Below are 26,921 nucleotides of genomic sequence, written 5' to 3'. Positions count from 1 at the left end.
ATACCAGAAGCCAAGAAGAGCATATCCATATGTGAAATGCAGAGCCTGAATCCAAACCAGTGGTTCCTGTGGTTAATTTGCCACTACCAGAGGTCCTAATGAAGAAAATATAGTTTGTAACCAGCTGGGAAAGGCTGTTTTGCAACAGGCACACCACAAGAGGTAATGTGTGGGTAATCTTCCATGCCATTTTACACACAGGGAACAACGGCTGAAATACAGCAGCTTGCCCAAGGCCACTAAGTAATTCCACGGCTGAGCAGCATTCAGATTTTGGCCTCCCAGAGCTGAGAACAATGAGAGCTAGCAAAACATAGAAACACACTATACATTTCCCACCTTCCAAAACAGTGCTAGTGATCTTAATACCAAAGTTCAAGAAGGTGATACACATCTATTTTCACAATGAAAGAAAAAGTGGAAAAAACAGATACACAGGAAGCTGTCTTTGCTACTGGTACATTATTAAATTCCTTTCTTTGACAGCCTGACAGTAATTGCACTGAATAGGATTGAATTTAGTTAAAATTACTTTAAAAGGGTTGTTGAGAATTTCCTGTGGGAAGCTATTGCAAGCACCAAGGCTTTTGCTTCATTGTCTTTTGTTGTCCTTACTCCCTTAAGAAGCTTAATAATCATCTTGTTTTTGACAGCATGAAGGTCTGTGTAAATAACTTCTAAAAAGAGAACACTTCACTATATATTGCCATTTGGAATTGTTTTCTTCTGTCACAGAAAGAGACAATGATTGCTAGTGAATTCAGATGTGAGCTTGCTTCAATGGCTTCAGCAACCAACCAGCCATATTCTAGTGCAGGGGTAGGCAACCTTTTTGAGCCGGGGGCCGGGTTGCTGTCCCTCAGACAACTGGGGGGCCGAAGCCAAAAAATAAATAATTGAATAATTTTAAAAAAATTTAAATAAATAAAGAAACCAGGACAAATGTAGGACAACATTTTCAAATGGTGGACACTTTTTTTAAAAAGTGGAGGACATGCAAAAAAAATTGCTGATTTTTTAAAAAATGTTAATATAAATGCATGTTTCTGAGGCGTCTATAGACAATTGCCCCCCTTGCCCCTGTGTGCGAGAGGCCAAAGGCCCCGGCGGCAATCGGCGGCAGGACCGGGCTGGGGCCGGTCCCAATGCCTCGCCGGGCCACATCCGGCCCACGGGCCGCAGGCTGCCTACCCCTGTTCTAGTGTTTATAGGTAGTTTCAAAATTATAATCATTCATCTCACCAAGGGAGGATTGGCATCAGAAATGTCTAGTGGGCAGCAGGTGTTTGGGGCAATAAAAGTATGTTTTATATATATATACTATATTCTTAAAACAGAGATTCTCAGAATTTACTGCTGTAAACTTCATTAAAGGAGAAAATTCATCTATTTCCCTTGAGGTTATGATGACAAAGCAAATACAGACAGACTGATAGTCTTCACAATGTAAAAAGAGAGCTATCAATACAAAGGAGTTGGGGGAGGGAGCACATACACACCTTGCATGCCATGGAGTTCAGTCCTATGCAAGATTCAATGGGACTTAATTCCAGGTAAATGTGCAAACACTGCAGGTTTACTGTTTAATGAAGGACACAATGAAAGCCAATTGTTTGTGAATAAAAAAATCACTTTAATGACCTTTAGCAATATCATTAAAAATAATGAAAAGTTGTTGATACCCTCCTCCAAATGGTTGGTTATATTGAGTGGGTTACAAAGCCAAGTGCTTTGACACTTTGAATATCAGAACAGGTTGCAAACAACGGGTTGGGATGCCATACTGCATACACAGAAGCCAAGCTAAATCAAACAATGAAGCCAAACTAGAACTGGCAAACATTTTCATTTTTTTCTTTTAAAAGCTACAGGTCAATACTTTTTCTATTGCCTGTAGAGGTTTGTTGTTCAACAGATAAATGTTGAGAACTGAAAAAGTTAAGCACCTCCTCCACTTTTCCATTTCAAGTTGTAGGTAATTGGCATCAATTTATGTACAAGGTATAGGTGAGGACCCTAGATTATTTGCTGTTATTACTTGCTGTCAAGTTGACTTTGACTTATGGCAACCCTATGAATGAGACCTCCACGAGTCTTGATTATCAGTTGCTCTGCTCAGGTTTTGCAAACTCAGGTGTGCTTGATTGAATCAATCCACCTGTAATGCCACCTTCTTTTTCCTGCTGTCTTCCACTTTACTGAGTCTTACTGACTTTTCCAGAAAGTCATGTCATCTTGCATTATGTCCAAATTACAATTGCCTCAGTTTGGTACTCTTGGCTTCTAGAGAGAGTTCAGGCCTCATTTGCTCTAGGACTCATTTATTTATCTTTTTGGAAGTTCACGGTAGTGGAAGAACTCTCCTCCACAATCACATTTCAAATGTGTTGATTTCTTCCTGTCAGCCTTCTTCACTGTGCAGCTATCACACTCATATATAGAAAATGGAAACATTGTTGCATGGATGATTCTGACTTTAGTATCTACCATTACATCTTAAGAACTTTTCCCTTATCAGATTATATTGAGCAACTTTTTGCGCTATATCAGGGCCATGCCAACCACGTTGCAGATGCTTGGAAATGCAGAACACTCTGTCCACTGTGAAAACTGTGAGATATCAAGAACTGTGGGATATCAAGCAGCTTTCAGGGGTGATATTCAGATCATGTAGCTTATGAAGTGAAGGAAGTTTTGATTTAAGGTAATTGGGTCTAATGGAGAGGGTTTTCTACCAATACTGTTAAGTGACAGAAAGCCATGCTATGAGCTTTTATGTGCATGCCCTGACAGAAAGGCCAAAGAAACAGCAATACTCTGAGCAGAACAGCTGGAAACCACTGCCTTTTGGGGACTCCTTCTCTTGAGCTTATACCATCTTATATTTTCATAAGGCAGAAAGATTTCCTCACCTGATTGAATTCATGACCAAAAATTGTCCAAAACTTACCATTCACAATTGCTTTCAGTATTTACTAACACAATACTTGTTGATTAGGCAATGACCTTTATCACGCTTTCCTCTCACTATAATGGCCTACCAAATTTATCATGCAGGGACAAAAAAATTGCACTTGTGCTAATAACTCTGATTTTGTCATTGTTGTTAGGAAACTAAATTCTAGCCAATGATTTATGCGCACTGTGCCCCCCTCCCACAACTTCTTGTTGAACTAGCTCAGTGATCGCAAGAACATGCTCTAAGAGATGCAGTAGCTAGCAATTCCAGCCCACACCAGACCTATGCTTTGTTTATCATGAACAGAGAATTCAAACACGTACAGAGCACAGATGTAGTGTGAGTGCTGTTATTTTTAGAGAGGTTTTAAAATAACTTCATTGCCAACTGCACGTAAAGCAAGAATAAACTGTGTTTTTCCAAAATGCTTCCAAAAGCATTTCTCCAGCTAATTTAAATCAATTGGGCACATATGTGAGAAAGAGCTATTTATGAGCACTATCTTAACCCTACGACCCAGTGGTGGGAAGCAATGGGATGTTACTGCCCCACACTGAACAGCATAATTATAACACTATATCAAATACAGTCATACATTATCAAATCAAATCTCCTATAAATAATATATTTACCTATATGCAATGACTATTATTAGTTTATTGATTTGTATAATATATTAATATATGCAAAGCTAAAAATCCAATTGATTAGTTAGGGACTCTTATCTTCACCACTCACTTCTTAAAAATGTATTAAAAATGGATGCCGATTTGCTACGAAGTTGTCCTCCTATGTTTCTCCTCTCATTATGTGAAAATAGCTGACTAGTTTTTCGGCAAGTGCAACTGACCATGTTCTATTAAGATACCAGGAAAATGAGAAGCCTTGGACATTTTCCCCTCTTGAAGACTCTACAAGGACTGCCAGCATAACACAATCTCTCATCTATCCTTAGTATGTAATGAAAAAAGTAATAAAGATTATTTTACAGCTACTGTTTGTCCAGTTATTTTATTTAGCTATTTAATTTGTTCTTGTTGATGATGATGTGTGCCTTCAAGTCATTTCCAGCTTATGATGACCCTAAGGTGAACCTGTTGTGGGATTTTCTTGGCAATATTTGTTTGGAGGAAGTTTGCCATTGCCTTCCCCTGAGGCTGAGAGCACATAACTTGCCCAACATCACCCAATGGGTTCCATGCTTGAGCAGGGAACTGAACCTGCCATTTAATTACTTCATGCCCAAAAGATTAAACCTTGGTTTGGGCAGAAAATCAGCATATATACCTTCTCCAGCACCTATCAGATACATCAGTATTAAAAGCTAAACTTTAGACTACATGGTGAGTTGGTGTTTCTACAAAGAATTCCAACTGCTGGGGCAATATCTGGTCTCAAAGTTCTGACTAGGTACAGCAGCTTCCTTGTGATAGTTCTGTATTGGATATTAGGTAGAACCTCACTATGTTCATATTCCTAATGTTACTGTTTTAAAGCTCTGCTGTTAGCACCATTGCATAATACAAGAAATAGTGAAGAAAGGCCATAATATTATTTTACCTGTGGACCACCCCTGCACGATGTAGATGCTCAACAGCTAGAATAAGCTGCCAGATATATTTGCGTGCTTCATGTTCCTCCAGTCTCTTTTTCTCATAGATTTTGTGCATCAGGTTGCCTCCTGGGCATAGCTCCATGACAAGATAGTAACTATTTTCTGTTTCCAAGATATCCAGGAGCTGAGCAATGTTAGGGTGTCGGATCATTTGTTGGATATGACCCTCCCGCCTCAGATTCTTGGTGACATAGGTGTCCTTTTTGGCTCTCTTCTTGTCAATAACTTTCACTGCCACCTGAAAAGAATGAAAAACATGCCATTTTAATATTTTTAGCCAGATTGCTTAAAATAAAACACTAAGGCATATTTTTACAATAATACAATACTGGAAGACAGGCATTAGGAGCTGAGAAGGAATGAAGTACATCCACCTGCCTATCTACAATACAGTGAGCCCTTTATATGCAGGGGATCCACTTTGGTTTCCCCCCCTACATGTTTGACAAAAAAGCAGGACCTCAAATCCCATTTGTTTCATTAGCTGCACGCTCCTGCGCACATGCCATTGTAACAAACGGGGCTTGCAGACTGCATAAACTTAAAGCCGTGGATGGCAAGCCCGTGTATGGAGTGTGTGAGCTGTACAGACTTATTTCTAATTTCCTTCTCTGTTTCTAGCCAATAAAACATAAATATAAGACAGGAGTTCTAATCTTCTAATGAGGCACCTTAATACATTTCTAGATATTCTGGCCAATTTTTTTTCTGGAAACTATATGGCATCACACTTGTGTGCTACAATAAGTACATTATCCCTTCATGGAGAGATTGGAAGTAACATCTTAGAAGCAATGTGTGGGTGTAAATGGCTTCCATTATGCCTTTGAATCATGGTGATCCCTTGAATTTCATAGGATTTTCTTAGACAAAGAATACACAAGAGGTGATTTGCTATTGCCTTCCCTTGAAATATAGCCTACAAAAGTGGTGGTCCTCAGACCAGCCAATGGCTGGTTCCTGAGCCATTGGCTGTTAGTTTCTGGAAAGTTTCCAGAAAAGAAACAATAGTAGCCAGTGGGCACAAATTTACACACAGGGGACAAAATAAATGCCATTCTCCCACATCAGAGAGCTGAGAAGTTCTGGCCTACAGCACCTGGTATTCCTTGGTTGTCACCCATCCAGCTCCTAACCAGGCCTGACCCCTGCTTAGCTGTCAATATCAGAAAGAATCTGGGGCTTTCAGGGTATTTAAGCAGTTGTAGAAATAATGTAGGTAATTGCAAAGAGGTGGAGAGGGGTCTAATAAACTCTTAATAATGTTACATTTCAAAAGGAACATGTCAAGTAGGAGTGGGACTATGGTACTAATATAAAGAGCAATGGTTGTTGTATTTCCAAGATACATTTTTAAAGATATTTCACTCATTCATCTAAAGGTTTCTTTCCCATCAAAAGTAAAAAAAATCCAAAAAGTCATAAGTAAATGCACCTTCTTGTTGTATGGCTTTAGTCATTTCCAATTTACAGCAAACCTAAGGTTCTATCCTGGCGTTTTTTCATCAAGGTTTATTCAGATAAAGTTTACTATTGCATTCCTCTTAGGCTGTTAGTGTGTGTAATGGCACTGGATTACTTACTAAACAACACAACAAGTAATGTGAATCAACAACCTTTTAAAAAATACCTTTGCAAGCTCTGCCACCATGTAGTGCCAATTTAAGTAAGGCCTATGTTTTGTTGTATATCCTACCTTCCTGCTATTTATGAATCAAGCAGGACAGCTCATCGACTATGAATACAGCCAATGATTAAAATAAACTTCCAATTAATAACAAAAAATACAATATAGTAAAAATAGTGACAGATTTAGGAGATAAAACTGAACACTAGGAAAAAATATTTATCCAGTAAAACAGATGCATATTTGACAAGAAAGGCTTTTCCCATTAAACAAAACAGTTTACGAGAAGGAGTAAAGTTAAAGTCTTAAGGCAGAGTTCCACAGTTTTAGTATGACCGTGGCATAGTGGTCTGAGTGATGGACTGTGACTCTGGAGATCAGAGTTCAATTCCCCTCTTGGCCATGAAACCCACTGAGTGACCTTAGTCAGGTCACATGCTCTCTCAGCCTCAGGGGAGGCAATGGCAAGTCTCCTCTGAAAAAATCTTGTCAAGGTTCACCATAGGTTGGAAACAACTTGAAGATATACAACAATCCACAAAATACATACTCACATATACACATATAATGAATAGATCATATATCATGTATAGAGCATAAAAAACTATGGATCACTCATAAAGAAATGCATGTTCCACAACATTTCATTGTCCTAATGGACAAGAGGTTACTGTCAAGACAGAATCCAGAGAAACTAAATAGTTTCTTAATTCACAAGGGAGTCAGACAAGGTTGCATTTTATCAACCTATCTGTTTAGTTTGTATGCTGAACATATTGTACACAAAGAAGGGTTAGACTTGGACAAAGGAAGGTGAAAATTGGAGGAAGGAACATCAATTTAAGATATGTGGATGACACCATACTAGTAGCAGAAAATAACAAAGACTTGGAAAGATTACCGAAGAAAGTCAAGAAGAACATCAAGAAGGAAATGCTAAAGCAGATTTACAGTTGAATATTAAGAAAACAAAATTAATGACTGGAAGTGATTTACATAACTTTGAAGTAGACACTGAAATAGTTCAAGATTTTCCATACTTTGGCTCAGTCATTCATCAGATTGGAGACCACGGTCAAGAAATCAGAAGAAGACTAGAACCTGCAAGGTCAGCTATGAAGGAACTAGACAAGATTCTAAGGTGTAAAGATATATATTTGAACACCAAAGTGAAGATTATTCATGCCAAATCTTGTATGCTTGTGAAAGCTGGACAGTGAGGAAAGCTGACAGAAAGAAAATCAACTCATTTGAGAGGTGGTGCTGGAGAAGAGTTACCATGGATTGCTAAAAAGACAAATAAATGGGTCCTAGAGCAAATCAAACCTGTAGTCTCCCTAGAAGCCAAGATGACTAAAGTGAGACTGTCATACTTTGCATATATCAAAGTATAGATCTTTTCACTAGAAAAGACAGCAATGCTTGGAAAGGTAGAAGAGAGTAGGTATACCAGGCAAAGTGGAATACTACAATACAGATGGATTGATTTAATCAAGGAAGTCATGGTCCTGAGTCTGCAAAACCTAAGCAGGGCTGTTGGTGACAGGATAACTTGAAAGTCTCTCATTCATGAGACCACTGTAAGTTGAAGCTGACCTGAGGGCAGTTAGCAACATCAGCCTACAACATACAAGGCACAAAGAAGGGCTTCTCTGTTGGATCATGGGGTGCAGGCAAGCTGATCTTGGAGGAACTGATACCTAAGATATCCTGGGTCTAAGCCATTTATTTCTTTTAAAGCATCATCAGTAACACTTTGAAATGAAATGAACTGATAACTGGTGAGACCCTTGTAGAATAGAAGTAATGCAATCGCACCTGCATTTATGCTACTGCATTTAGAACTAACTGCAGTTTCTAAAGACTCTGCAAGATACCCCATGTACATTGTAAAGAACAGATCTAGGTGTCACTGAGGCCATGACCAGACATCACCATGATCATACCTTACCCTATCAGGAATGGATACAATTCACACACCCATAACCAAAGGCACCCTTGTTTAAAACCACCACCTGAACATCGAATTGAAAGGCTAAGTCTAGACGAATCCCTGAATTTTGACATTCAGGAAGATTACTACCTTAAACAAAACCAAGCTGAATCCCACTCTAGAATCCAACTGCTTTCTTATCAGGAATACCTGTATCTATGGAGGGCTGGGTATCTGTTTACTGAACATCTTCCAGTTCATTATTATCTACAGATCAGTCCAGAATATCAAACCTTTACTTAGTTGTGTTAGGAGGAATTCTGATTTGGAAGCTGCTGATACTAAATGTTTGGCTGTTTGCAAAACCATTAAATCTTTTCTAAATTGTGAAGGGGATTTAATTGTCTGTTTGAAACTTGATGTGATCTATCATAACAAGGATATCCAGTAAATATTCCTTAATTTTTAATTGCCTTCCATATCTTTTTTATTCTTTAATTACTGACAATTTATATTTACATAAAGTAAAGAAGATTTCTAGGTCACCAGCTCTTTATAATGACAGCAACATTTGTGAGATGAACAGATAAAAGTTTAAAATAAAATACACTAATAAACCATTCCCTTCTGCTCCATTTTTCATAAGACTCCTATGACAAAGGGAATCATTTTAACTTGCAAATGAGATCTATTTGCCCATTGCTCATTACTGCAGAGACAACTGTCAACTTACTAGAATAAAAAGGGGGAACTCAGTGTTCTTTCATTAGCCTTGCTGAGCTTCACATGGATGTCCCTTTTAAAGGTTCTTGTCCACTGTCTTGAAGACTGAGCGAACAGATACGAATAAGGGGAACTTGATTAAAGCTTGCCATGATAAGAACCACCCGTGTAAGCATAAAAACCTCGGATGGTTTAAGAGTATTGTTCATAACAAAGGCCGGTACACATGAGCGGCAAAACACCACCCCTCTTTGCTGTGTAGCAGCATCCACATATGGCTGTACAGGTGCGCACTCAAAAAGGAGCCACTCTAGGCAGTTCCTTTTTTGCACCGTCATAAGGGCTGTGATGTAGCCCTATGGTGCCGCTTCTGCTGACAGGCATCTGTACATGGCACCACAGCTGTGCAGCTGTGGTGCCCGCTGTGTGGACGGGCATGCGCACCTGGACGCCCAGCCCTATCGAGTCCTAATTATTAATATCGCCGCAATGTGCCTGTCTATACTGGGTCAAAGACACTTTTTACCTTAAGTCAGTGGAAGCCACAGAGCAGCACATTGCTAAGGAAGAATCATTTGCAGCTGGAGACAGAGAGGCAGCTGGAGGCTGACAGAGAAGAGATTCATAAGCAAATCAAAGAAAAAATGAGGGTCCACTTTCTCACAAGCTGACCTTGGGACTCTTTTAACACCTTCTATATTAACTCAGAACAGTAAGAAAGGCTTTGGCAGAGCCCCTTCATGTGGTAATTTATCAGTTTGTCATTGGGCCCATACAGACAGGCCAAAATAAAGCTGCTTTGGGTCACTTTGGTGATATGCTGTTTAAATGACACAAGCATCTTAAGATGTCAGAAGCCGCACCAAAATCATGCTCTAGTCCTCTTAGGACACATTCATCATTTAAACAGCATACCTTCAAAGTGACCTGAAGCAGCTTCATTTTGGCCTGTCTGTATGGGCTCATTGTTTCCTTGTCTTTGTCTTGCGCAGACAGGTGATTTAACATTTGAGGTGCATCATAAGAGTAGGATAGAGAACAAAAGTATATGGTTCTCACTTTATGAATAAATAAAGCCAAGATAATATACTAGTACAAACAGATGCAAATGCAGCAACCTTCAATATACACCTCAACTACACAACACAAAATCACAATGTGGCTTACCACCTGCGATCCCTCAGACAACATGGCCAGTAGCCATTCTGGCAGGATATTTCTAGGAGGCGCAGTCTACAAAAAATGACTTGATACAGTCTCTGTGTAGAAGAAACATGAAGTGTGACTAGCAAAATCTGCCTATGCATTCATCAGCCCTGATACACTGTGGGTCCTTGAGTACTGTGTGTATGGATTTTCTTTAAAGAACAGCAGTTGTGTTTGCACTGGGAATAACAGTGCAGCACAGGTTTACCTTTAACAACAACCTGACCCAGTGAATAACCTTGTCAAGACTACAAATACAGTGTGCCCTTGGTTCATGCAGGGGATCCGTTACGGACTCCCCCGCGTAAAGCAAATTACGTGTATGCTCGAGCCCCATTTAAATGAATGGGGCTCGTGCATGTGGCAGCGCATGCCCCATTAGTCCCTATGGGACGCGCTGCCCCTTCCTCCCCACACAGCTTTCAGCATATGACGCGGGTGCACTGTAACTGTTACTCAGAGAGTGAATAACCCTGAAGAGTTATCTAAATGGTGTTTACCTGACTGCTAACAAGAAGTGGATACTACTACAGCAACCCTGTGGCTGTGGCTGACATTAGATCTTTTCCTATAACAACAAGAAGAAACAGCTCAAGAATACTGTACATGACAGTCTCTTGAGCAAGGATAAATGAATTTTAAAATATGTTATGTCCATGACATCTCATTATTTATTCATTCATTCACTGAAGTTATTTATTTGTTCTAGTATAAAATCTTTGGCCACTGTTTTAGTATGACCACAGTCTGCATTATCTTACAGGGCTTTTTGAAGTGTACTAGCCCTCATCATGTCTACATTTCATAATGAAGGTCTAACTAAAACATTGCTCTGACTTCAATGTCCCTTTCTAGAAAATGTGCTGTGGTGATCACAGTAAATATTAATTCAATACATAAAGTGGCTCTTAATATCAACCTCTGGAATAAACTGTAGAACTGAGTAGATGAGTTGGCCATATAGAAGATTTGGTGGTAGCTTGAATGCCTGGTTTGGCCAGTTTGCTATGCCTAAGAATGTGTGATTGATCTCCATTGGCTCAGAATGCCTGGGAAATTAAGGAGTAGGGGATGGGCTGGCCATTTGACAAGGCCTGTAAAATGGAGCAAGATAATTAGTTTCACTTGATAACAAAAAGGTCAAGCAATGCACACAAGGCAGTTGCAGTGGAATTGTACAGCATCTGAGTCCATTAGCACACTCATAAATGCCTGGAAGCTACATACCACTGTGCTGAAGTAAGATCATTTTGCTGTAACTTAAGAAAAAGGCAACTGAAAAAATAAGCACTTGCTTAATACACTTGTTAAATTTGAAGCAACAGTAGATTCATACAACCAACTAAACTACAAAGTAGTCATTTAAAAGCATCATGGTAGCTGTTCTAATCACATCTTTAACCCTCAGATTGGACATTTTAATACTCCAGGATCACATTATGTTGCAGGATTCACACAAGTAGATTCACACAAGTGGACCTACAAGGATGATACTTTATGAGATTTAAGAATTTTACAGTACAGGTTTTTTCCATAGACAAAAACCATATGGGACATAACCTCTTTCAATAAATCTATTTTATTTTGCACTTTTTTGTCCCAAGCAATGCGAGGAAAAAAATGTGCCATGTCATGATTCAGAGATGCCAATAACAGCACTCAACTCAGAGGTGGGAGGGCAGGAAATGGATGCTCACTTCATCTTGTCCAAGAAGGATGAAGCAGAGATACAAATGTTATGAGAGGTAAGATTGTAAGGACCTGATACAGATATCCACCAACCGTTTCCTGCATGCAGCCAATTCTGAGCAACAATGAATCTGAAGAAATTTTGGGCACTCACAAGGAACTTGATGTTTAACAACAGGAAAATCAGTGATTGGTAGATTTACTTGGTAGTAATTGTTGACTATGTTTATTGAGCCACTGTGATAGGTAAACACCACAAACATATCTAACCACTAATGAACACCTGGTTGAGTTCAGATATAAATGTCGTTCCAAAACTATCTGCCAAGTAAACCAGAAAAATATGGCATGAAAATGTGTGGCTGCTAACCCGTCATATCTGAAAAGAGACATTAACCTGACCAAACATCCTGTTGCATTACAGGAAGCTGTACAGTGGACCCTTGTTACAGTATATGCTGGGGTTTGATTCCAAGATCCCCCGTGGATAACAAAATCTGTGTATGCTCAAGTCCCATTAAATATAATCACATAGCAAAATGGTGTCCCTTATAAAAAATGGAAAATCAAGGTTTGATATTTGAAATTTACACTTTTTTTTAACATTTTCAAACCGTGGATGCTTGAATCCATGTATAAAAAATCAGTGTATAAGAAGGGCCAACTGTATTTGATTACAGTGTGGGTGACAATTATTGTTGAACCAAGTACGTGAAATGGATGATATGGAGTTAGGCAATTTTTTTTACCAGCCTTGAACTGGCAGAAGATTTGCTAAGTGAAATCTAGCATATGTTGGCACCAGCTGATGGCAAAAACATATCCCACTATCACTGTTACATCTGCAGAAGGGTTGTAGATAAGAAAAACAATAGATGGTGTAGAGTGTGGGGAAAACTTCTGGCAATGATCACTGTAGCTAGGGGTGCCATATCCCGCCTGGGGGCGGGACTTTCCCGGTTTGGCCCCCCCCCTGGGGCCCCCCCCCCCCCAGCAAGGCCCTGGAGGCAGCTCCACCCTTCCCCGTGGCTGTGTGCCACCCTCCCCGCCTCCCTGCCAGGGATAGCCTAGAGAGCAGGTCTTCAGGACACCTGCCACTCAGAGCTATTGCCAGCCCACTTGGTATATATGTCTTGCAAGAGGCATTACTTTCCAGGTTACAGTGAGGGGAAAAAAGGCCATCAATAGTTCCTGTTTCACTGGGAGTCTAAATGCCTCATCTTTTAAATGTATACCGCGTCAGTATTCTTGTAATTCTTTATTACAGGATCGTTTTTGAGGCCCTAAACACCTTTATTTGTAATATGCAAATTTCTCCTGAAGCTGACCAATGAGAAAGAAGCAATCAGCCCTCCACTTGGGTTGGTTTTCAATGGCTTGGTGAAGGAAGAGATTTTGCCTTGCTTGTAAATAGGAAGGGCTTTGGGGTAGCAAAAGGCTGCAGAAATAGTTTGACCCCCCCTTAAACATCCATGGCTCAGTGCTATAGGATTCTGGGAATTGTAGTTTCTTGTGGCACCAGAACTCTCTTGACAAAAGGAGGCTGAATGGTCTACAGAGCTACAGTTCCCAGGATTCCATAGCCTAGAGGAGGAGAAGGAGGAAGAAGAGGAGGAAGAGGAGGAAGGGTGCCTTGAAGGGCAGAATTGGGGCAGAGGAGGAGGAGGAGGAGGAGGAGGAAAGCTGAGTCAGTGGCCATTAGGTCTGCCTTGTTTTTGGGGTTTTTTAAAATTATTTTTAAAAATATAAAATACTTATTTTATTTTATTGTATTAATTTTTATTATTGCTTTTTATTTTTTTATTTTATTAATTTTTATTATTGCTTGTTTTATTTTATTTCATTAATTTTTATTATTGCTTGTTTTTATTTTATTAATTTTTATTGCTTGTCTTTATTTTATTTCATTAATTTTTTATTATTGCTTGTTTTATTTTATTTTATTAATGTTTATTATTGCTTGTTTTTATTTTATTTCATTAATTTTTATTATTGCTTGTTTTATTTTATTAATTTTTATTATTGCTTGTTTTATTTTATTTCATTATTTTTATTATTGCTTGTTTAATTTTATTTCATTAATTTTTATTATTGCTTGTTTTTTATTTTATTATATTAATTTTTATTATTAAATATATACACCCCTGCCTTGTTTTTTACCTTTTTTTCATTATTTTTTATTATTAAATATATGCAAGTGCATTTTCTGTGTATTTATGGCGCTTTGAATGCTAACAAGTCTGCCTTTCTTGCACAATTATAGTAATGGTGGTGATGATGATGGTGATATTGATATCAACAAGCCTCTGAGGCACGGCCAATGTAACTTGCTGTGATTTTTACAAACTCATGCGCAGTGAAGAAAAACCACAGTCCCTTGCCCAAGTACACACTTCTGAGAAGTACAGTTGAACCCGAGGGCAAGTCCATTTCTGCCATCTGTCTAGGAATAATGCCAAAATGTCCTCCATTTTGATCATGCCTAAAAAACATGCATTTATATTAACATTTTTTAAAAACCCTCAATTTTTTTTGCACGTCCTCCATTTTTTAAAAAATGTGTCCTACATTTGAAAATGTTGCCCTACATTTGTCCTAAATTTGTCCCGGTTTGGAGGTCCTGACTTATGGCAACCCTAACTGTAGCACGCAAATGACATGATCTCCTTTTCTGTAGGGTGGGTAGCAGAAGTAATGGCTCTTTAATGGAGACATTTTCTACAACAAGGGTTACTGTGTTGTTGGGATAAAAGTTACCTCATGACACCATTAATCCTAGGCCTCCCTACAAATAAATGTTTATAAAGCTGTTTTTCTTCAGAGTTTATACCCATTTCCTAATTCTTGTGATTTTTTGTTTTGCATTTAAAGGGAAAGAACAATAATAGCATTTTTCAGATGCAGATGTTATAATGGTTTCTTTTGGAAGACAGAAAATAAAGTATGTCAGCTACTTAAACAAAATGTTCCAGCTCATATGAACACAGGTTTTCTGGCTCTGGGTGTTTAGGTACTGCTCAATCCCCTCCAGTCTACATTCAAAAACTTCCAGTGGACATAGGACATTTTTATCCCCTAAGTCCATAGGGTCAGAAAATGTTCTGTATGGCGGGTTATAGACCGCCGCTTTGAGGCGGTCTGCCGCCGCCGCAGTTTGCTCCGTAAGGCAGCCGTCGCAGCCACACCGCGCGGCTCCCTTACGGAGCAAAAAAGAAGCTCCAAAATTGAGCTTTCTGTGGCGCCTCTGTGACTTCGCAAGGCGCCGCGACACGTTCAGACGCACAGCGTCCAATACGTAAAGATGGCACCGGCCGTGTGGAATGGCCGGCGCCATATTGTACGGACAGAGTCCGTATTAGACCCAGGGGCATCTAGAAGAGACGCCCCTTTTTAAAAATGGGACGTCCTGCGGACGTCCCAAGTGCCGATTTGTAACCGGCCTAAGTCATTCCATGGAAGTTTTCTCATCCATGTGAATGAGGACTTAGCAGCTTCCAATGGGTATATCTTATCTGAATCCACCCTGTCTCAGTGAAGAAATTGGTCTGGAATGTTTTTTCCCTGATGAATCTAGAACAAAAACTCAGATGAGCATGATACATTTAAACAAGCTATCCTTAAGAATTAGTCTGCTGAAGGGAAATTAATTCATGCATATTGAAAAAAATGTTTTTTGTTGGCAGAATAGGAAAGATCACTTGCAGGAGGAAACGTTTCCCATGATTGAAAGACACAGGAAGAAACAAAAATCTGTTGAAGTGTTCTATGAATCACATATCTCCCATACACCAAAGTCATCTTCACTTCACTGAACAGAATGATTTAGGCTGCAATCCTACATACTAAAAGTCAGTGAGTTCTACTTCTAAGCAGACATTTATAGGACTGTTTTTTATTGCTGAATGCCACTGAGGCAAACTACATGCTATGTTCACCCAGCAACTTCACTTCCAGTGGGATTTCAAATACGTTAGTAACCTCGTATACACTAATTTTTAATCCTATGGAGTGGGGAAGCAGTTTGGGTGGGAAACTGTGACTAGAAAAACAGCTAGCAAGGTTAAGTACACATATATCCATATGTGCACAGACTCGGTTAGAGTGTTTATTTTTTAAAAAATACACCTAGCTCTTCTATATGTGGCAGATGGGGGCAATGTTTAGCACTTTTTAGAAAAGTTCAGATGAAATGTCTTCTACTGCAGGGATATAGTGCAGTAGTGCTTACCCTTTAACATTTTTTTAAAAAAATCACAAAAGTGTATGCATGTGAGCATACACAAATTTCAGTTCCATCACAAGCAATACTCAGTAGGCCAGCATGACCAAATGACACACAGAGACCAATCGCAACAGAGATGACTGAACTAGAGAAGAAAAGTTCTACTGCTCCAATAGTCTGGCAAGAGTAGTACCATCTTAAAATAGATAAATAGGAAATTGCCTTCCACCAGATCAGACTATTTTCCCTTTTGCAGATCAAACCAGAAATCTCTCTGGAAGCCAAGATGACAAGATTGAGGCTGTCAGACACAACTCATTGGAAAAAACTATAATGCTAGGAAAGTTTGGAGGGAAGCAGAAAGAGAGGAATGCTAGATGGATGGACTCTATTAAGGAGGTCATGGGTATGAATTTGCAGGACCTGAGTAGAGTAGTGGAACATAGAGAGTCTTGGTGATGTCTCATCTACAGGGTCGCCATGGGTCGAGAAAGATCAACTCAAGGGTGGATAACAACAACAACAACAACAACAACAACAACGTCTGGCGGCTCGCTCAGTTTCTGGGAGGGGTTTTTCTTTTCATTTGTTCACTAATCTCTTTAACTAGAGATGCCAGGGATCAAACCTGGAATCCTCAGTATACAAGGCATGCCTTCAACCATTCAGCTATGATTTCTCCCCACTTCATCTGAATTATGTATACAGTAATGAATTAACTCAGTTAACTAGTTATAATGAATGTAACTCAAATTTGTGTGCTGCCTTCATTCCCATACTGTGAGCAAGAAGGGATAGAACCAACCCAACAAATGTATACTAAACACAGTATGTTTAAAACTGATAATCTAGAAAGATCCTGTGAAGCTTTCTTCAATACCCCTTACCCTTGTTGGTTCATCTAGAGCGGTACAGACTGGGATCTGTATAAGACACTGGATATATTCAGGTATCAAAATCACAGCTTAATAAACCAAATTAATGTATGAACTTTAGGCACCCATGCATATTTTGCTTCTCCCTTCAACCATGCAAGCAAATATACAAATTACTGCAGTTATCTATAGCTCACCATGGTTTCCTAACTGGGAACAACAGTTAATACCTTCCAAACAAGCCAAGGCATGGTATTAAACTCTGAAACATGAATGCATATTGAGTAATTGAAGTATTTGGCTGAATAATATCTGCTTGGAGACCTGGGAAGCTACCACCAAAGAATGAATATTTGGGCAATCGTGGAAGTATGACTAATGATCCTAGTTGTAAGTTCTTTCAGCATTAATTATTGCATATATTTCTGTGGTTTCCTCCTCCACTCCACCCACCTTTATTTTCTTCCTTTCCCATATCTCAAGGTCTAAGATAAGGTTAAAAATGTGGTCAGTAAAACCAGATAATCATAGAAAATTGTCTTGTACTTCAAGGACATCTTATGATACAAACTTAGCTGTGTCCTTATTTAAAACCAATATGAAATAGTTGATTAACATTGAGGAAAGTATCAAGACTTCCAGCACCAACAAAATCTCAACACCCAACAACCGGAATATTGTTCAGTAGTGGTACTCAAACTTTTTACCATTGGGAATCCCCTTTACATCTATGTGCGGTTATCGCACCCTCTTCGTTTGATGTCCTATATGAATAAAATTATTTTGTTTATGTAGTCTGCATATTTTCATACATACATTCATGTATATTCATATTTTAACATTTTATAAGGAAATAACATTCAAGTTAGAACAGATTTAAGTAAATTCAATATTTAACTCAATGCACGTGTTACGTTTTACACATAAAAAAGTTTGGGAAGAGGAGGAAGAGAGATCAGGACCTCCAAGTCTCCTGCCTCCTTGAGTAACTCTCATGACCTCCCCCTCTGGAGTCCCACCCCACTGTTTGAGAACCTGTGGATTTCAAAATTATGTAGTCACAACTATATTCAAGACTGAAGATGTATACAGCTAATGTTAATGCTTGGTTAAATGCATGTAAATGTATGTAAATGTATCCGCTTAGCTTAGTGTATCAGTTCTCCTCTTTTCAGTCACTAAAAATGGCATCTAAGTCATTTCCTAGATTCTTTGAGAGCCCAGTTTACGATCTCCAATGAGAACAGAGACAACCTTTACAGGTAAAGTCTGACTATATTACAGTGGGCCCTTCTCATCTGTGGAGGTTCTGTTCTGAACCCCTTCCCACGGATGGCAAAAATTGTGGGACCTTAAGTCCCACAGTATTCAATGATGGCACACCCGGGCACTCTGCACAGATGACCATTGAAGTCAATGGGGCTTGCTGTCCGCGGGTGCTCACATCTGCAGATGGCAAGGCCACAGTTGGGATGTGCGAGGTGTACCATCCTCTGACCACTACTGCCAGCTGGTATTTAATAATATATAGTTGTATCTTTCTTCTGTATCATAGAGTATAACTAAAAGTTACTACGTAGTATGGCACATTAGAAATGCATAAAGTTAATTTATTCTATCTCACTGTTCTCAGCAAAGTGCAAGTGCTCAGGGAAAAGAAACAATCCTAATGGATAAGAGCTTGTCTTATTTAGAGTGTTTTTCTTTAATCCACTTCTTTGTGAACATGGGGCCTTAACTGCCTCCTCCTTCTGCTCCTTATACCTAACTCTGATTTTTCTTCCAGTGAATAATTCAAGTCATGGCATGGGTAAACTAGCCTGCTGGTGGGAAACAAAATATTGGCTCCCACAATTAAGTTGAATAAAGGCTTCAAAAAAGAAAAAAGAAAGTTCACTACAATGCGGAATGTCAATGACATACTACATGACTGAAGCAATACAGTTTAATAAAGTGCCAAAGCTTTGTGAACAAACTAGTTTCTTACTATTTAAATATGCATGAGAGGGAGAAAGAGAGAGAGGAAGGAAGAACTTCTTTTTACAACTTTTCCTGAAAAGTCTGAGTCTTTGTATTAAAATATATCTTAATCTGAATGAATAAAAGAGTAACTGACAACTTTTCCTACACCCACCTCCATGCTCCCAGTGATATTTGCCATTTAATATGTTAATTTTCCTCTGTGAAAAAATCAAGTTAAATGATTACAGGATGTTAGTTTTTCTGGGTCCTTGAACATTGTCCAACAGCAGACATGTGGAAGCCTAACCTGCAGTGCCAGTATGGTTTGCTCCAGCAGAATGGAGGGGTGGGCAGTAGATCTGAGGTAGATCTGAAGTTCAAGGAACCTGAGATGCCAGCTGAATTCTCCATGGCTCCAAGGAAGTGGTGGTTGATGGATTCAATGTAACCATACAGCTCAGCACTTTGTTCCTTTACAGTTGAGGCTAAAACCAGGAATGGGTTCACTACACCAATGACATGGGAGCCGTCTAACATTTCAAAAATAAACACTGGGACATGTATGGCCAAGTAACATCAGAATGTTGTAAACATGGCAAGCATTATTTATGAGGAAGAATACATGAACTAGGAGAAGCGGTAGCACTTTGCTTTTCACCTGAAACTGCAAGGAAGGGCAAGGCTCTACCTCTTCTTTTCCCTTTCCTTCTACTGAGTTAACTGACTGCAAACTACTTTTGCAGTCTGAACTTAGTTTACACCAATTGAAGTAATAATAATACTAATAATAATAATAAATTTTATTTGTATACTGCTTTTCCAAAGAGCAAAGCCGTTTACAGTCAATAAAACCAAGTACAACACATCTCATAAAATCCATATTACAAATATACAATATATAACACTAAAAACTACAACACAATCATTCAAAGGGTAAAGCAGAGAATCAATGGCAATAGAATACACAGCTTCATTCTTCAGGGGGGAAGGCTTGACAAAAGAGAAGGGTTTTCAGTCTCTTTTTAAATGTTTCTAGGGGGGTCATCAGACGAAGCTCCTCGGGAAGATTATTCCACATCCGCGGGGCTGCCACTGAAAAAGCCTTTTGCGAAGTGGAGACATATTTGGATGAAGGGACTTCCAACAGATTCTTCTTGGATGTTCTGAGTGTGCAGGGCGGATTATATGGGGGGGGATGCACTCGGGCCCAAGCCATAGGTAATAACCAACACCTTGTATTGCGCTCGGAAGCGAATGGGCAGCCAGTGAAGATTTTTCAAAATAGGTGTTATATGGTCAAACCTAGATGCCCCAGTGACCAGTCTGGCTGCCATATTTTGTAAGCTGAGGAAAAAGGGAGAGAGGAGGATGAGGAAGGAAAAATGGGGCATTTTACAGGGAGCTGAAAAGGTAAGATGGCAGAGGAATAAATGGCATTGTCCCTGCCAAATTGGGACAACTGGAGGCTATGGGAGTCATAGGAGCCACTACCATGGGGCATGCCATGGGAACCACTAATTGCCACTAATCAATGTGCTTCTCCAGGAAATCCCAGTCAAAGTTTAATCCTGTGTGAGTCTCTGGCTTGGGTTTCCCACCAGACCAGCAAATGTTTTCAATTGTGAAGGGCATCAGGAGTAAATGGAACTAAGGGGGAAAACCTGGCTTTCCAGTGGAAAAAGCAGTTGGGGAAAAGGCCCAGAAGACTTGGGACTGGTTGCAAGGAAATATCCGCTGCCTCCACGCAGCTTGGATATGGGACATTTAAATGCAGATACAGAACACAATTCAACGTACATCTAACCTGTTATCTGCCAGTGCACCTTCTACCATGGAATGTGTTCTCCTTGTGCTGACTAGATGTGTACATTGGTACCATATTACAGTCAGCAGGCAGAAGATGAATGCATATTTGCCATGTGAAATACAGGCATGGTTTTATAAGCTACAGAGGAACCTTATATAAGAATACTTCCCAGACCTCTCCCTCAGTTTTTTCACCTAAAAATCAGTAGGTCACAGTTCCATGAGAGAACATAATTTGCTCAGTCAAGGGTTCCCCCAGGCTTGCAATTCCCATATCCTCATTATCCACCACTCCAGAATATGGCTTTGTCTGGGCACTACAGCCTGCATTTGCTGTCTAGTCTTGTTTTAAATTATAAACATTATGAAATCCTGGGTCTAACTGATGTAAGAAGTGAAGATTACAATCAGGCTAAATCTAAAGCCCATTATATCTTGAGTATCCATCAGGTCACAGAGGTTTTAATTTTACAAAATAATTCAAACTTAGGGTGGCCAGATGAAAATAAGAACACAGCTCCTATGTCATTAATAGTTGGTGGAACAGGAAATTTCAGTTGGCATAGTTTGCATAACAAGCTGTATCTGCTGAAATCTCTTCGGCATAACTATTAAAGGTACAGGAGTCCTGTTCCATTTCTTGTGTGGCCACGCTATTCCAAACTCTAATGGCTATGTTTTAAAAGATAGAAGTACTATGTGTTTTAAAACATTTGAGATTACTTCATATGCTTATTTTTATGTTTATTTTAAATATAATTACATTTGCTTTTAAACACTATAAATTGATGGTGTGAGTTGCCTTTGATCCCACATCAGGAAAAAAATAGTACATAAATTGCCATGCAAAGGGATCTTGTAGCACCTTCGAGACTCACTGAAAGAGAAAAGTTGGTAGCATGAGCTTTCATAGATTGAGCCTACTTCCTCAGGTGTAAGTCTACGAAAGCTCGTGCTACCAACTTTTCTCTTTCAGTGAGTCCCAAAGGTGCTACAAGATCCCTTTGCATACTGATTGTCCAGACTAACACAGCTATGTCTTTGAATATATAAATTAATTAAGTAATTAAGTAATTCTAGGGATTCTGATAAGTTTATTTAGCTAATGGTACCTTAAAAGCAACTATCTATTTCAGGATCACTGCCTGCTTTATTATTTAATAAATGTATCAGATTGGAAACTAGAGTTGAACTGAATCTCTTGCCTTATCTGAGCAAACCTGATTTTAAAGGAATTGTGCAGAATTTTCATGGGAATAAAGATTGTTCTTCTCCATATCTGTATAAGTTTACTTTCTTGCATATCCAGGCCATAAGAATTATGAAAACAATTTGAATAGTAGTAGGAGTGATCTCCTGAGAGACAGAGGGCTCTCGCAGCTTGGCCTGTCTTTCAGAGGTTGGGCATACAGACACTACAGCTGGTCAGTTATATTATTTTGTGGAAGGATTATGTGCTTAGGTAAATGTTTTGTCTTCTTTTTGTTTGTATGTTAACATGAACAATTGACCTTCTGATCAGTCTGTGCTCTTGAAAGATTTCCCCCACTCACACTTAAAGATAGACTTTCTTTTTACTGAAAGGGTTTCTTCTCTCACTTCCTAATCCATCCCCTCCCCTCTTTAAAGTCCCTATCTAGTATAAGGGAAGTACCCATGGTTACAGAACAGCAAAGCCCTGGAACTCCGGGTCAGAGGGCAAAGAGCTGCTTCTAAGGTCAGATTCCTCACATGCTCTCTTAACCATGTATCAGGTTCCAATCTTGTAACAGCTGCAAGCACATACACAATGTTATTCACTGAAGCTATTTAAGATAAAATTCCAGCACTTTAAATGATAAAGATCTCTCTCCCATTTCATCTTCCTCCATTTCACAGATCTGCTCCCAAAGCCAGGCCACATCATCAAAGTGCCCCTGTCTCCCCTGAATCAAAACACCTACACTTGAGAAAACTCACGTGAGAAAGAGCTAAATTAGCACTGTTAGGCTGACTTGACTGTAAAACAAAGAGAACCCACCCAGGCACAGACTAGTCAGCATGTATGCAAGTACATTTCAATATATTTTCCAGAAATCACCCATCTGAAGATGTGCTGGCAAGCAGGAATCCATGATAAGGTGCAATGGCTGCTTTACCTATGCCACTGGGCTGCTGTATACTCAAGCCAAGATTTTGCTCCTCATTAGCACTGTGAGTCAGCTCTGCTGCCCAGCTTTAGTCAGTGCCACAAGGGCAATTGTCATGGCATCCAGTAACGCTGTTGAGTGACACAGTGTTGGGCAAAGGCAGGTGTGCCTGGCATAGGACTGGAAACATCACAGGGACTCAGCATCATTTTCTAGCTGTCACAGAACCATCTGCACTATTGCCACCCCATGGAGATAATTAATATTTAGCACTCTCTAAAACATATTTTTTGTGCTGGAAGAAGATCCAGAGGATAACCAGCAGGTGCCAAGATGGGCTGTAGTGGGCTGTTTCCCCAAATCAGCTATAAAATGGAAGTAATTGGAAATTGTGATTTTGCAAGAACTGTGGGATGTTCATGGGGGTGCTTCTTGTTAAACCTCTTGTAGCATCCAGGTGTCCCTATTCAAACATTTGCTTACAAATAGATAAATAAATATGTGCTGATTGGCTGTGGGGATCTTGGAGAAGTTGAGGTGAAGTGAGGAGCCACAAAAAGTATTTTGACTACATGCTTTGTCCATCTTGCACTAAGTGAATGTATTTCTGGACTTTACGTTAATAGAAAATGGGGTCCCCGAGGCAGAAATAACACGGCAAGATTAGGGCTAAGTTTCTTTGCCACAAAAATGAAAAACAGTTCAAATGTTTCAACAGACTTTTTATTCAAAACTGGCAATATACACATATGAAATGGATCAACCAGGTCAGGTCAGCTTTACACACGTAAACAAAAACATGTTGAGTCTTCTAGAAACCACTTGAAGGCTTCTTCATAAAAAAAATCCAAGGATGACATTTTCTTTCACCAGCCTCTGTTTATTTGTTTCCATTTTGGGTGCCTGAACATAGTGGATCTATAACAATGGTTCCCAAACTTTAATCCTTCAGATCTTATGGCTTTCAGATCCCAGATTGGGCTGGGCCAAAACACCTGGAGGACCACAGTTTTGGACCCACTGATCTATACTTTTTTAACACAGTGAGGGTAGCTGGTGATTCAGGCTTATGTTCTTTCTCTTCTGCTCTTTCTGCATGTTTGTAGGGGCAGCTACTGGTCACCTTACCTGTTGCAGGCAGATACACGTATGGCGCTGACTAGACGGGCCCTATGGGGCGCCGTCGTGACATGCGCTTTCAGATGCCCCTTGCCCCTCACACGTCACGAGGGTGTCAAAATGGCGGCACCCTGTACATACGGGCCTGCCATTTTGACGTGATGGACGCCTAGCGTCCGCACGTCTCGGTGTCCTTGTGAATGGTGCACTTGCGGCGTCACAACCATGCCACAGAAAGAACCCACTTTTTGAGGGTTCTTTTTGCTGCGCAAGGGAGCCGCACGGTTTGTCCGCTGTGGCTCCCGTGCGCAGCAAACCGGGGTGGCAGGAGACTGCCCTTTTTGGGCGGTCTGTATCCCGCCATAGTTATAGAAGGATCAGCTAAAATAAAATTCCATTCTCTCCCAACTCAAGATTCATTGTGTTGTTTACTGCAGCAGCCTATTCTCTATAGGAAAATTCTCTATAGGAAAAAGGGCCAGAGGTCATAGAAAGACTTTGTTTTAAAAAATAGCCTAAATGTCAAGGACTTTTTAAATTGAGATATACGTGCATACAATTACAGCTCTATGATTCCATGATATTAAGATGCTAAACCCACTGGGGGAGAGATAAGTCCTAATTTCCTGGATCATACAGTGCTTGGCAATTTACAAGAACCTTTTAGTATGTTTTTGGATTGTAGATTCAGTTTTAGTCGATTAAATGATTGCATTTGTTTCATGAAGCCCAAATATCTTCACTTCTGATTGCTCTTCTGCTCAGGCTATTGAATCTTCCAAGCACAGGATTCACTGGTAAATCACAATAATCATCCCAGGCAGCACATCAATGGTTGTTGTGAGTGTTGTGGTGAAGCTGGCCATGCCAGTGTCATAGGCATCTTCAGAAAGTTGCTGTGACACTAATTGTGGAATATATCACAACAACTCCTCACACCGATTGTTAGAACCTCTTTAGAACTCTTTTATACTTTGAAATAGTATTTACTGAAGAGCTAGGGTAAAGTGTAGAAATTAGAGAGAGAACAGTCAGCCTGGTTTGTTTTGGCTGAATAACAGTAACATTTTAGAAAGTGCTTAACTGAAACCATATATATGCCTCTGCAGCCAAATAATCTTAAACTTTTCTGTACTGTAAGTAATCTTAAGAGCTCTGTTGATAATAAAGTTCTCTCTTACACAAACATGCACAAACTCTTAACTGGACACACTAGGGGAAGGATAGGTTTTCAAATACAATTGTGCCTTTGGTGACAGTGACATAATATGCAAGTCAAAGAGCAGGAATTAAGTGAATAGTTAGTTGTATACTTCCAAGGAGAGTTGGAACTCTAGGGAAATCCAAAGTAGTCTTGAAGTTGGAGATTGAAAAACACTTAGTTTAGAGAGGGGAGTCCCAGAGCAGTAGTTCCATACTGGCTGGAAGAAGAAGTAGAAATAAATACACTAATGTAAAAAAGGAGAAACAGATACTGTATATATTTCTTTTAAAAAACCCAATAATCCTATTGCCTGCTGTAATAACTAGTGGTAGGATTTTGAAAAGAAAGGCACCTGCATAGAGGGCATCAGGGCCTGGGGATGGGCTTCGCAGGCTTCACCTCAATGAACCGCCAGCCAGCATGATTTCTGGTCAAGGGTGCTGAGAATTGTAGTCACCAGCATGTGAGAGACACAAGATTGGTAGCCACAATTTTAGAGGCTCAGTGCATCCCTGCTGGGGCATTCTAGCCATGGGATTTCTTTGAAAACTGAACAGTCACCTTCTGTAGCTCCTAGTATTTCCCAAACTCTGGTCTTCTAGGACTTTTGGATTTCAGCTCCCAGAATCCCAGACTTTTGGCCAAAATGGCTGTAGCTTCTGGGAGCCAAATCCAAAACACCTGGAGAACTGGAGTTTGAGAATCACTGCATCTGTTTTTTCTCCATTAGAAAGTTTCACTCCACCACCATCACTTGCCCAGGGTAGTGCACTATCCTTTCTGAATTCAGAATGTTACTCGGTTGCACAAAGGCTGATATTCAGTAAGGGCACACATTCACTTAACTGCTTTAAGATGTCCCAAGGCAGCAATCCACAGTCTATCTGTCTTCTTACAATTAATGGTTAACTAAGTGGAGGTTTAGAGTTAAAGCTGAAATCTTCAGTCTTAATAATGTAAGGATGGATCTTAAGGATTAGATGCTGTCAAATTCATTTGGTATTTGTATTTTATTGCTGGTTCTTGCAATTAAAAATACTTAAGGGAGATAAAACAGACTATTTTAAGTCAGATGCCAAATTCCAAAAATAAAATTTAAAAAAATCCCCAAGTTTAGGAAAAGAACTTTTCAAGCAAATAAATCAACACTTTCACTGTTTAGTTTTTAATTGTTGTTGTTTGATGGAAAATCCTTGAGTGCAAGTTGCCAGACTGTGAACTGTGTACACACAGCTGCAACTACTCTGTTCCCGAGAGAGGTAGGATTTAAATGTGGTTTTTTGTTTGTTCATTTGTTTTTACTTCACCAAGATAGCATTTCTTGTATTACAAGCCAAATTTTGCAAGGCACTTAAACATAAGCCTTACATTTATTCTGGGAGTAATGTTACTGAAATGTAATCAATTAAAGTGATTCCCACACTTTTTAAAAGGTACAGTTCCCATGACCATAAAGGACAATTTGTGAATTTATGTTAGAATGTTTTTTTTAAAGTAAAAGATAATTTAGTTCATCACTTTGTCTCCCAAGTAACTAACTAGATGCTTACAAATATCTAAATGTTAAAAGCATAGTTTGGCTGGAGGGTTCTGAGCATTACAGTCCAAAAAAGTAACTTTTTGAAGCCCTGCAATATTCACTAGCAGAACATGACCCTTTCTTGTTATTTGCTCTTTGCATGCAGTGACTGTTACAGATAATTTTTTTAAAAATGTTATTTGTACATGTCTTTCTTCAAGATTTGATATTTCTCAAGCACTGATGGTTTTTTTTAAATCCCTACACTAGGGTATCAACAATTATTATTATTATTATTATTATTATTATTATTATTATTATTATTATTATTAT

General features: G+C 39.4%; 1 protein-coding gene across 1 annotated transcript in view; it reads right to left on the bottom strand.

Moving 5' to 3' along the window:
- The window catches only part of HUNK (hormonally up-regulated Neu-associated kinase), an 85,753-nt gene that overhangs the window by 35,320 nt on the left and 23,512 nt on the right, over nucleotides 1-26,921 (bottom strand). The window contains exon 2 of the mRNA XM_042458381.1: nucleotides 4,520-4,812. Within this exon, the coding sequence (XP_042314315.1) occupies nucleotides 4,520-4,812 (293 nt within the window). The remainder of the gene's footprint in view (nucleotides 1-4,519; nucleotides 4,813-26,921) is intronic.

Source organism: Sceloporus undulatus, chromosome 3, assembly GCF_019175285.1.
Source record: "Sceloporus undulatus isolate JIND9_A2432 ecotype Alabama chromosome 3, SceUnd_v1.1, whole genome shotgun sequence".
Lineage (NCBI taxonomy): Eukaryota > Metazoa > Chordata > Lepidosauria > Squamata > Phrynosomatidae > Sceloporus > Sceloporus undulatus.
The sequence above is the reverse complement of the archived record's forward strand: the minus strand, read 5'-3'. Positions and strand labels throughout refer to the sequence as shown.